Here is a 13,199-nt window from a genome sequence, read left to right on the forward strand (position 1 = left end):
CTCAGGGGAACCACAGGAGAAGAAAGTAGTGCTCAGACTAATTGGATGCTAGATGTAATTGCTATTCTGTACAGCTGTACTTCAAAGGGATGCTGTCAGTTTAAAAAATCACAACCTAAAAAGATCTTACCTGCTTTTATTACAGGTAACACCTAAGACTCTCATAAGAACTGAAGGGATAGGAACACAAATGTTTGTATTTTTTTCATAGGAACCGCTGTGTGCCTCTAACAGCCCCGTGTTGATCACTACTTCCAGTATAAGTAGTTTCCCTTGGTGTTTACTCTCTGCTCCTAACAGCACTTTCTTGTGCATTCCACCTTACTGCTTTGCTCTAGCAAGGTTCCTGAAATGCTGGGCTTATCCTACATCAAGTACAAAGAGAAAAACAGTTCAGGCACAGTGCTGCACTGATGTCAAGTGATGTATTAGCTCGCCCCAGAAGCATATCTTGTGCTTACACCCCGTGAGCACTTGCTTAAACCCAATGCTGGACTGCGGCTTGAGTTGTCATCACCAGCAGAATGAGACACAAAATTAAATCTCTGCCCAGAACTCCAGGGCACCATCCAAAGAGTGGAAGGGTTATTTAACATCGTAGAAGAGGATTAATGGGGTGCGATTACAGGAAGGGAAATAGAAAGTGCTGTATTCTGTCTTGTTCTTCCAGATAAATACAGCAGAACATACATAATAGCAGCAACTGCTCACTGATAGGTGAATGGAATAAAATGTCTAGTGGGGATGAACCATTCACAGTAAGGATATGTTTGAACATAACAATGTCAAGTTTAGGTGTCAGTGAGCTAATGGAGATAGAGGAACACTAGGTAGGAACGAGCTAGCAAGGCACGCTGCCCAAATTACTTACCAGCATATTAGAGACCAGATTGCAGTGCTCTGCTAATGCTGCTACCAAAACTAGGCTGCCCAGAACTAGCCCGGACATCTTAGCACAGCACTGCATCAAATGACTCTTCTTCCACAGGGAAAGAAGCAAAACAACTCCAGCTGTTTCATACCTTTGCTGCAACACTGCACTTTGCCCTGCTTAGTATCTCAGAGATGCAATGAGCTTGTGGTGCGTCCAGGACAGTGAGGCGTACTCCAGTCATTGTGAAATCTTTGCCAATAAGCTGATCAAGCAGTTCAACATAAGGTGGGTCTGACCCCCGCAGGATGATCCCAGGCAAGACGAGGCAAGTGGTTTGGCAGAGGTTATCAAGCAGTGGCTGATCTGATGGGAAAAGATCAAAACATAACAGATGCTTGCTTTATACGTACCCCTGCCAACTGCTAGCCCTCTAAGTAATTCTTCCCTGCCACATACAAGTAACTGGAAGATCAGAGGCACTCAGGCATTGTTATATCATTTGGGATGTTCCCAGATGTGATTGCTCATCCCAAACTGTCAAACTGCTGTATGCCTACGTGTACGTTTCTGGAGATCACAAGACAGCAGTTGTGACCCCATTTCAGGAGTCAGACAAGGACAGCTGCTGGTTTGCTACAGCAGACACTATTCCATTTAATTTCTTCCAAGCAAAGAAATCTGTTAATCCAGCCGCTTTTATAATCCAAAATGTAATTCTCAGCAACATACATAAGATTTAATGTATTTCATATTTTCCCCATGATAAATCCGTCTGTCCATTAGGCAGAGCTTTGTGGTAATTGCAGAAAGGAGGTTTCTTTGTGTGCAAGAGCTACCTCTAGCGTTCAAGATGAGACCGTGAAGTGAATGATGTGTCTGGTTTGCTGGCGGCGCTTACTATATCGTGCCTGACAGTTCAGAGATCACGTGTACTTGCTTTTCCAGGACAGTAGCTCTTTGAAAAACATTTTCTGAGACGCAGACACATCAGGGCTGTACATTAATTTTCTTTTCACTCTGCTTAAACATCTTCAAAGCAAAGAGATTTCCTTATGAAGCAGGAAATTGGGGGCACGTATTTTGAGATTTGCTCCCAAGACTGAACCATACAAAACTTGCAGAATACCCTTGCTCTCTCCACAACTAGCTCTCTGTTGTTATTATTGTTAACTCACAAGCTAGGCTAAAATCAAGAAGTACTTCAGTCACAACAAAACTGCACTTCAGGCCTGGTCCTTTTCCAAGGTGCAGTTGAGCTGTTGGGGGAAATACTCTGCTTGTCAGCAATAGCAGCATGGAATAGTTTGGATGGGGAACACCTGCAAGTCTTCCCTCCTCTCACTGTAGCTTTGCCCTCTGAACAGAGCTTGAGCCAACACATCCCAAAGGAAACACAACAATGTGGTGACATCTCCGCAGCCATCCAGATAAGGTCAGGCAGCTACACGCAGAACAGCCTGGTCACCCCCCCAGAAGCTGCTGTTAAATACACACAGTTGCCAATCTCTTATTTCAGGGCTCATATAACGGCTTGGGAATGTCAGTAATGTTGTGAGACAGGCCTCACCCCTCACCCCAGCTAACATTTAAATCTAAAATGTTCATGTAGCCAATTTCTGATGTATTAGCATGTGACATTAAAAAAAAAAAAAAAAAAAAAAAAAAGGAGCTTGCCTGAGGAGACAGGGCCTTACACATGTGATTTTTGTCATTATCATGAAGAATGTGTAGGACATCATCCAAGGTCAATATAAGACAATGGAAAGAATCCATTGATAATGACCTTGGGAAATTTCTTCTTCAGAGACCCCCTACACAAAGTGACCTGGTGCCTACCAAGCACCTTTGCTCTCATTAAGGCAAAGGTCTTGATTTACTGCCATCATCCTTGCACTTCTACACGTGCTATCTTGTGAACCTGCTGGTATGGGGCCAAAAGTCCCACATCAGTACAGGCTTAAGATAGGAAATAAGCATCTGTATATCCACAGCATTTTTATCATGCTCTTCTGCCAGTCCACAACAATGTTGTGGTTCTACTGCTGGGGTTAACTGCAGCAATCAGTTGCAGTGCAGGAACATTTTCTCAGCTGCCCACCCTCCTGGTTGCTGGTCACATTGGAACTCAAGTGAAAGGAATGAGAACGACCTGAGTCCAAACATGTCTGCTCCCCAGTGAATACCACAGGGATACTTTACCTGGTCACTGCTTGGTTATAAAAGCTTGGGATCGGTCCACAAACATCCATGTGTGAGTTACATCTCCTGACGTAAAAGGCACAGCATCACAGCCTGTGTTGTATACATGCAATCAAGTACAATCAGCAGAAAAGACCCAGAGCAACCGTAGGCATCTGAGGGCACTGACAGGCTTGCTGAAGTTGTGCCTTCAGAACAAATTCAGACCAGCACTAACTGGAAGTCATTTTGAGCTGGCAGCTGTTCAGCAGCTAGTGGGAACTGAATGAGATCTCAGTCCAGTTCCCAAGAGATAGAGGTCTACACTGCCAAAAGCACTCCCTGCATAAATTGCTACCTATCTATGTACAGAACAAAAGGTCTCACGATTGCCCATCACGATGGCGTCTCGGTCTCTCCTGTGGCAAGCTCTGAATGGGCACGCAAACCACTGTGGCCAAGCTGGTGTTGAAACATATTGTAAAAGTTCAGCAGAAAAAAAGTTCACTGCTTCTTACATTATCTGTGTTGACAGTGCTTTTTCTTTTGCTGGTGACAAAGTCAGCACTTCTGAACAGCCCTATATTTAAGCCCAGGAAAGCACTGGCAAGACCTGGCAGGTAAACAGTTAAATGGCCGGACTCCACTGGAGCTGCTCTTTGCAGCTCAGTTGTCTCTCCTTTCTGAAAGGACATCAATACCAAATCTTGCTGTCACCAGATGGTTTGTCTTGCTGTCCAATTAATCAATAACAGTCTCAATCTATATCAAGAGTTACGCGTTTCCTTACCAAGATCGCATGGTTGCCCAGAGCCCAATAAATTGAGCCGCGCTCCTGTTTCATGTTTTATGATTTTGCGCTGCTTGTTGATTTCCAAACCAACTATGGGGTCACGTTTCAGGTTATAGATCTGCAGGAGGGAAGGGAAGGAGAAAGAGGCAAGTCATGTGAACGTTGTTACCTAATCTGCAAGGATAACTCTTCTTAAGTATTGATTCAGCCAAGCTGTGAAGCTTTTGTTGGTGTTGTGTACTCCTATAATTGCCAGCCTAGAAAACATCTGGTTGTCTGGAAATAAAAGAACATTTTCTATGCATTCCTTTTTATTGGGGCTTAACTAAGTACGGCATCTTTTTATCCTTTTAATGGTCTTATATCCAGACACCTCTGTTCCCAACTCTTAAAGGCCAGAAGCTCAAAGACTCCAAGACTCAAGGTCTTTAAAAGACGTTTAGATGTAGAGCTTAGGGATAAGGTTTAATGGAGGACTGTTAGTGTTAGGTCAGAGGTTAGACTTGATGCTCTTGAGGTCTCTTCCAACCTAGAAATTCTGTGATTCTGTGAGATCTTTACCCAGTGTCACTCCAGTGTGTAGCAGCCCCCTTCTGTCTCTGGCTGAATCAGCACACCCATGTGTCCCAGCACAGTGTAGCCTTTCTATTTCGGACTGAGTCACTGAAGGAGGACATACACATAGTACTTTGAAGATCTGGCCAGCTACTTGCAGTTCTAGAGCTAACCTCCTTGGACTGACTTGATTGGGTCACCTCTGTGCCATGAGGACATCGGTCAAAAATTTCCAGCCCTTTGCTGGGCATAACCCATCATTTCAGACTCTGGTTTTGAGAAGAAACTGGTCAGAGTGGAAACAACATACAAAACTAGCTGAAAAGGAAAGACTTATTGTTTCATTTTAGCCATTGGCAAATTATGGTGGTTTGAATCAGAGACCAGCATTGACGCCGTGTGAAGGGCCAGATGAGCAGAAGCTGTTCATGCCAGTACCAGTAGGCTTCTCAGCACAACCCACAATACCAGCCAAGAGGCAAGGGTCTGAGTCTTTATGCCTTCCAGTGTAGGCAGACAAAGATGCTGGCACCCAGCAGCTCTGTAAGCTGTGTCAGCACTTTATAACATGAGATGTCTTACGAGAGACTGCTCCACCCTTTCCCATGCTGTGGACCAGTACCTCTGGGGGACAGCACCCTTGTCACACACGTGTGGCAGTGCTCCATGCTGTGAGCATGTATGCACTCTGTGGGACACATTCAGCAATTGGTGAGCTATATTATCAGCTGTCCTGCTTTATTCTCAGTTCCTGAACACTACGTGAGAAAACCTGGTAACAATCAGCCTCTGGCCGGCTGTGTCTCAGCAATCACCAGTGATGCTGCTTCCCTATGACCTGCTTCCAAAGTGATGTTGGCTCAGTGTGGGAAGTTTGCTTCTAAAGCATCAGTCCTGAGCCCTCCTGAATTTATAGCACAGGTCACTGAACAAACATCTCTGAAAAAGCACTTTTCCACTGAGACTGTCTGGGTCAATACAAAGTTAGCACATTGTGACAGGGACATTCACAGGAGAAGGAAATCTCAGCAGCTGGTGAAACACAGCAAGAACGCATTATCTAGAGTGTAAGGGGAAGGAAGTCAAGGGGTAGCAGGACCAAAGTCACTGCTCTGACACAATAGGATACTTTTCAGGAAAGGGCAGAATCCTACCTCTTCCTCCTCTAATGTCTGACACTCGGCGCAGCACAGCCCTTCTGGGAAAAACAGCTTCATATCCCGGACAGCTATTTGATAGGATTTGGAGCCTGAGAGATAAATACAATGAGAAGATTCTCTCAGGCCATGAATTAAACATTCTCTGGACTCACACTCATCTTCCTGAGAGATTGATGATGTGCAACTTACTGAAGTAATTGCTTTAAAGGCCAGCTGTTCCGTACAGTAATAGCAAACATTTAAAACCATTATATTTAGAATAGTTTCATTGCCTCCTTGGTATTTTGATTCTACTCTATTATCACGCAGCTTGTTCTACATGTAAACAAGACTCCTTTTTCCTAACAGTGTAGTCAAGGGAAGCATGTTAAAGAGACAGTGACACTCTTCAATACTAGCTCTAATCCCCCCATTTTTTTTCTCACATGTTTCTGGATCACACCAGTCTAGTCTTAGAATCACAGAATGGTTTGGGTTGGAAGCGACCTTAAAGATCATCTGGTTCTAGCCCCCTGCCACGGGCAGGGATACCTCCCAGCAGACCAGGGTGCTCAAAGCTCCATCAAACTTAGCCTCAAACACTTCCAGGGATGGGGCATCGATGACTTCTCTGGGCAGCCTCCTCCAGTGCCTCACTACCCTCATAGTAAATAATTTCTTCCTTAAATCTAATCTAAATCTACCCGTTTTTTAGTTTAAAGCCATTATTCCTTTTCCCATCACTACACTCCCTGACAAAGAGTTCAGTCTTGCTGAATGGGAAGGAGTTACTAGATACTAAAGCAAGTGTGCTTCATAACAATGATGTAAGCCCAAATATGCTGGTGATGTGGGTGTACAACAGGGCAACAGAAAACATTACAGTCCAACAACAGTTGGAGGTCTTTCAGAGGTCTTTTCCAACCTAAATCATTCTGTGATTCTATAATTAGTGAGATATTACTGATAGCAGTATATTATTCCGTTCACCTGTGGTCACAAAAAGCAGATTGACATTAGAAGAGGTACAAAGAATGAACATGAGGATCAGAGAAGGAACGGAGAATCATCTGAAGAGTTAAAACTAAAAGACCTGGGGTTGTTAAATCCAACATAACAAAAAGATAAGGAGTCTGATTTCTGATAAATACAGCAAGGTGAAAAGGTCAGAGAAGAAAAAGAACTACTTAAAGTACAGGTACTGGCACAAGAACAAATGGATGCAAGCTGTTTATGACTATGTTTAAATTTGAAAATGTAATAAGATTTCCAGGTACCACAGCTGTGAAGTTCTCTAACAGCTATCCAATTGGGTGAATGCTTATGAAAGTGAATCGATGATGGGGCTGCCAGTGATAGCATTAACTCAACTCAGGGGCTTGAGAGGTCCCTCCAGTTTAGCATTTGAATATTATCCTATAAAGCAACACTGTTATAAACCACTACTCAGAATGTTTTGAGATTTGTGGGTGGAAAATGTTTAAGAAGGAAAAGCTATTTCTATGTAACTGGAGTTCAGATAGATTGTCAATGTGCTGGCACAGATCCATCCTCCTGGGATACAAATATACAAAACGCAAATATCTTCTGAAATATTATCATTTTTGCAGGCTACGTGTTGCAAAAAAAAATTCTGCCTTGCTGCTCCTAGATCACTCAGCCCTGTGTGGAACTTCATAACTCTAGGTATTGTATAGCCGGAGTCCTTAATGCAGTAGTTTACAATCCTGAGACTGTGTAAGTAACCAGTGCATAAGTCATGCCGTATCCTTTATGTACCTCTATGTCAAATCTTTCTTGTTTAAATCATTGATGCTGTTACAAAAAGGACACAAATGCTTTCAAAGCAGAATAGCAACATTTTGCTCTCACTTTGCTCAAGGTATAAGACTGTATAAGATGCACAGATGCACACACAGAGCTCCTTGGGTTCAAGAAAAAGCACTACACAGTGACTTCATAAGGCCCGGAGGAGATGGGAGGAATGCAGGTTTACCTCTGCAGCAGAGCCTCAGAGCACTAAAACTGCAGTGCTTGGTTTGACTGTATCACTGGAAGCTGGTCTTCATCTTACTTAATTTCCCTAGTCACTTCCAAAGGAAACACTGAGGGTTTGTTCCATTTCAGCAAGATGGTATTGGTTAGAGATCTTCCTCAGCTGGAGCAAAACTGAGGAAACTCGGTATTCCCTCCTAGGAAAGCAGTATTTTCTATGGTCCCCCAGATGATCACTTGTGCAACGACTAAACTCTTCCTGCTTAACTTGTAGGCAAATGTTTCTCCCTTTTTGAAGGATAAACTCTTGGAGGTGCAAAGGGTTAAGAACACACCTTTCCTTAGGGACAGACTCCTCCTTAGCATAGCAGCTGGATCAAATTCCTGAATTTGAGTTGCTGTGTACATAAACTACAGCTGCAACAATTTTCCTTGAATGTGTGCAATTACAGCTTTGTGAGCCATCCGTATAGCTGGCTCTAATACACTAATACACAATCTGGTCTCAGCAGGCAGGTGCTGGCCAGCTAGTTCAGCTCTGTGCCCAGCCCAGCCTTGGGAGGAAGCAGAGATCTGAAGGGAATCCCAAAGCAGACATCTGAGGGTTTCTCTAACACACAGCTCTCTCGCCAACAGAGTAAACTAACAGAGTTATGCTAGGGAAACTCTAAGTGTAGCATGGGTACATTAAGTTTGGGTATATATTACCCATGACTGATGAGTTCTCATTCTCAAGGCAACATGGAAAGGCAATCCATTAATCTTATGAGCAAAAGAAGCAGGGGCTGATAACGGAAAAGTACTGGCTGAAGAGCTCTGACCATTTCTTGTGTAGGTAGACCCTGCTCTCCTGTCACTCCTACAAATGAGATCCTGTAAGTAATCACGGTAAGAGATCTCTCTTGATTTATCTTAGTCCTAAGGATTATGATCATATCTGACAAAATGACATTCTAAATCAAGGGGTCGATTCTCTTCCCCAAGCCATACGTGGTGGATATATTGGTGGATGGGGGACAGTTAGACCAGATGATCTTGGAGGTCTTTTCCAACCTTAATGATTCTATGATACTTTGTTCACTACCAGTTCTCCTCTTTGATATGGTCAAAACGAGGGAGTGACCTGACAGTACAGAATACAATAAAAAAGAGCCGATTAATCCAATGGATCTTGACAGGAACCTGAAAGCATACAGTCCCTGCTAGCTCACCTGTGTTTATGTTTATTGATTTTACTATTGATATACTCCTTTAACTACATACAGCACAAAGAGCACCACACTGAGAAAACCAAACTACTCATGGGCAGTCAACTAATGATTCCTTAGGAATTTTTAAATTACATCCTTCCCCCTCCCCCCTTGGGAAGTCCCCCTTCCCCCTCTCCTACAATACCCTTAGTTCTTCCTAGTTCTCTCTCTGGCAGTACATCCCATTTTCCCACCCTTCACCCATACCCTCAGCTATCTTCTATCTCACCCACCCAACATATACACTGCAACATCCTAGCTCCCCCTCCCATTTCTTCCACCTGCTGCTGGCAGATGAAACTGTGGCTGGTTCAGCACACTGAGGATGCTGACTAGCTTGCATGCCTCTGCTGATGTGCCAGCTGGCAAGAGTGTCTCTTGGAAGACAGCTGAGTTTACCTGCTTTCCTCATTGGGAGCAATTTTTGATCACCTCTTTCTACCCAGTCATTAATGTTTTGAGATACTAGAGGAGCTCACTGTCCTGAAGACTTTAAACCCTCTGTGAAATCTGGTTGCAATTGGCCAATGGTTATCAGGAGGAGACTCACAAGCAGAGAGAAGACAGATGGGTTATTGGGGATAATTGCAAAATAACCAAGCAGTGAAGAGAACAAAGGAAATCTCTTCTGAAGGAAGACAGATCTGGGGCTGTTCTGAGAAGATGACTTTTTGATATATCTTCTGGGAGAATATTTCATAGCTTGAGACATACTCAGCTCTGCCACCAAGAAAACAATGAAAGCTTTCTAGGGAATAATGGCCTGCCTGCTAAGGCCAGATCTGTAGTGATGATGCAGGAGGGAAACAGTACATAACGTTTTTTCTATTTTCTATCTGAGCCTTCAGACTTTTCTTTTTACAAAAACCTACCATAAAATCCATTTTGGACTGTGCTGATGCCGTACTGAGCCCTCCAGAGGAATGGATCTAATGCTTGGGCCACTTTAGGATCCTCCGGCCCCAGTAAATCTATCAGCTTCTTCACAGCATTTGGTCTTTGAAGACAAAGCACAAGAGAAGTGCCTGAGGTAAGGTAGGTACAATGAGCTTCTAAAACAGCAGGATCCTGAAAAGAAATAATGGAAAGGGAACAGATTATAATAAACAGTGCAGGTGAGTCCTGGATACATTCCAGCTTTTCCTTCGGCTATAACCATCTCTGTTTGAAGCAAACAGATCTGCTATTATTCTTTGCTTTCTCTCCTCTTTGCAACATGCATGCTAGTGGCCTCTGCCAGCAGAGCTTCCAGAGCATATACCACAGTCACCGAGCTGGCATCTGCTGCGACAATCACCTGGTAATAGTAGGTCTAGTTCCCATCCTGAGTACACATGGAGCTAAACAAAGTTAAATACTGAGCTTGTCTTGTAGCTGTAAACAGCTCACGATTTTAGTCCTCAGGTTCATGGATCAGCCAATGGCAGTTTTTACACATACAAACTGCTTTTGCATTAATTTCTTAAAATTCTTTAGTAAGAAAGGAACCAAAATTGTGTTTCTAAAAGAAAGAAAAGCCTTGTGCTGTGACTTGTTCTGATGATCTGCACATGCTAGGCTGGAGGTGGAGTTCATTTTTCGTGGGTAAATACGAATATAAACTGCTACTTGAAGCTTAGTTGCCCACTACCGAACCGTTGATTTGTGAAATACCCTTTTCACAGTACCTTCAGCATGACATTCAGGTAGGGAAGCAACACACATGAGCAATATCACGGAGGCCATAAACGTTCTGGGATAAGGAGACATGTTTAGTTCTGCTTATATAGCATGCTAGACTACAAATACCAGAACTCTTCTTTGATTTCACAGAAAGGACCCCCCAGCCCCAACACACACCCCCTGCTGCTAGAGCCCAGCCTCTCCTAGAGGGTGGTACAATTTCATGCACTAGTCAGGATCTGGACCACAAAAACAGCGAGCTTAAAACGAGGATGCTCAGGACAGGGCACTAGGCTGAAAGAAAACAGCTTGCCCTCCTGGCTTTGCCACTGATGTACTGTGTGCTCCACAACAATTTTCTCTACCTTTGTTTCTTTTACACATGTTGCCAGTTCACCCTGAGCAGAGATATTTGTCACACAGCTGTGCAGGTCACAGCACCCTGGGATCTTTCTTTAACTCAGAATGAGTGGTAAAAACAACTAGCAGCCACTGCACCAGCAACCAGAGACCAATTTGTTGGCCAGAGACAGACATAATGAGTGAGAAACCCAGGGAAAGGTTGCAAGCGCCTGGGGCAGAAGGTGCCTGAGCAGCAGAGCCGTCAAGGCCAAGCTGACTATTTTCATTAAGCAAAACCTTGGAAACCCAAGCTTGTTGCAGATATTTCCACTGAGTGCGAGGTCAGGGTGTCCACAGCAGCTGCAAGCTGCCTCTTCCTGCTCCCTTCATCTTAAAAAAGTGGCAGAAGCACACGGGTCTGCCTCCCTGCCCTCCAAATGGCAAAGTGCAGCAACACCAGCGCTGCCAAGCAGCTCCAGGGCACTGCTGTGTGCTCTTTACAGCTTACAGACAACATTTTCAGCTTGCTGGCTAAACCAAGCTATGGTTACTTCCTTTTTTTTTTTTTTTTTTTTTTTTTTTTCAATTTTTGAAGAAATTAAAACATAGAGGGAAAAACTCTTGCTTGATTCAACTGAATAACATCATTCAGCCCCCTAAAGATTTTCATTCCTCTCTTTTTTAATCTTTTGAAAGCACCAGAGAATGACAGTTCTCTAGATAAAGCATTTCCGAAGGAAAATCCTACCATTTCATTTAAAAAAATGAAGATAAAATACTTCAAGGCCTCTTTTGTTTTTCTATCATAGGAAACCATTCACTGACTTTGACCCAAATCTTCTCACACTCACATTCCTCTTAAACTATACTTCTAAGCAGGCTACAAATTGAAAATCACCGACTCAATCCTGATATTTGCAAATGCAAAATGATCCATGAGACAGACCCATTCTTAAGCTGGTTAGTTAGATAAGAGATTTGATACAAGTTGTGATATTTGGCAGTCCACCCATCCCATGGAAATAAAGGGCAAAGGAAACTCTGGGATGGCAGTCACATTTCATGACTGCACATGAGAAACATACGGGGAAGTTTCACAGGCTGTGTTGTGATTAGAATGCTCTGTTTAGATTAGGATAAAGAGTTTCAGCATGTCATAGCATACTGCAAAATTCTGACATTAATTCAGATCTGTATAATACAAAATAAGCCCTTTTTGCTTGAAAACTTTTGATAGTTTAAAAAATATGCACATAATCCACTTTTCCAAGTAGTCATCAAGACTTCTCCTTGGGAGATGAAAAACAATGATGACGTCTCCATGAAAACTTTCAAAAGCTCTGGACAAAACATATCAACATTCATTTGACTCCATGTCAGACACATCTGCAAAAGAAAATGTTCAAAGACAGTTTCTGTTAAACAGAACACAAAAAAAATGAAATTGTTTTGTTCCAGAGCTTCTGAACAGTGCTTTTAGATTTATGTAACAAAAGCCTTTTGTTTCTGTATCCTGTCTTATGAGCAGGCTTGGGGTTAAAGACTATGTTGTTTCTAACCGCTAGCAATGGTGTCAGTGAGTCAAGGTGACTTTTTTCCTTTTTATACATCCTCGTATCCGGTCTAGACCCTTCCAGGCAAATGATGCTTTTATTTACATCCTGCCTCTGCACTGTCTTCAAACCGTGTCCTTGCTGATACCCGAGCAGCTGCAGCGAGATTGCACATGTGCAGCTGACTCGAATTCAGTGAGCAATTTTGTTGATGCACACAGAGAGGAAGTTCCAGCTGTGTGCTGGCTCTGGAGGACTAACAGGATTAAAATGCAGCAAAACTGTCCTTTTGCTTCTGCCGTTAGACTCACAAGACAGGACTGGAGGGAAGCAGTCAAGTTATTGAATCCAGTGACCTGCTGCCACTGGCAACCGTATCAGGTAAATTCCTGGAAGATTGATCAGCTTCCATTGTAAAATCAGGCTTTCTCTCTAGCAGCTACACCTGTGAGTCTCTGCAGTTCTGGATCCTGGATAAATGCAGACAGGAAAACCAATCAAAACAGGCAGAACTCCCTCTGGGAGCAGTTCCTTCTCACAATTTCAACACTATTAGTGTCATGGTAAAAGCTGAGAAGACAGTGTCAGCTCTGTTTAGCTGACCTTTGCTTTTATTATTATTATTAGCCTTCAGGTAAAAAGCATTATTGTGATTAGACAATCTCAGCAAACAGCGAACCACCTCATTATTTATCATAGTCCAATGGCCAAAAGCTACTAAGAAGCTGACTGCTAGTATTTAAGTTGAAAAAGCAATGATGTTGCTGAAAGCATGTTGCTGAGGATATTCATAAATGTGCATGTAAATAACACGTTTGAAAGAGGAAGGAGATGCTAGGTATTGCTACCAGTGACTAA

At 43.1% G+C, this 13,199-nt stretch overlaps 1 protein-coding gene across 1 annotated transcript in view; it reads right to left on the minus strand.

The window, feature by feature from the left end:
* The window catches only part of DNAAF8 (dynein axonemal assembly factor 8), a gene marked incomplete at its 5' end in the record, with an annotated part of 102,615 nt that overhangs the window by 16,389 nt on the left and 73,027 nt on the right, over positions 1-13,199 (minus strand). Inside the window, 4 exons of the mRNA XM_082772108.1 lie at positions 1,023-1,237; positions 3,843-3,963; positions 5,555-5,649; positions 9,657-9,852. Coding sequence (XP_082628234.1) covers positions 1,023-1,237; positions 3,843-3,963; positions 5,555-5,649; positions 9,657-9,852 — 627 coding nt within the window. The remainder of the gene's footprint in view (positions 1-1,022; positions 1,238-3,842; positions 3,964-5,554; positions 5,650-9,656; positions 9,853-13,199) is intronic.

Source organism: Aythya marila (genome assembly GCF_965140915.1).
Source record: "Aythya marila genome assembly, chromosome: 15".
Lineage (NCBI taxonomy): Eukaryota > Metazoa > Chordata > Aves > Anseriformes > Anatidae > Aythya > Aythya marila.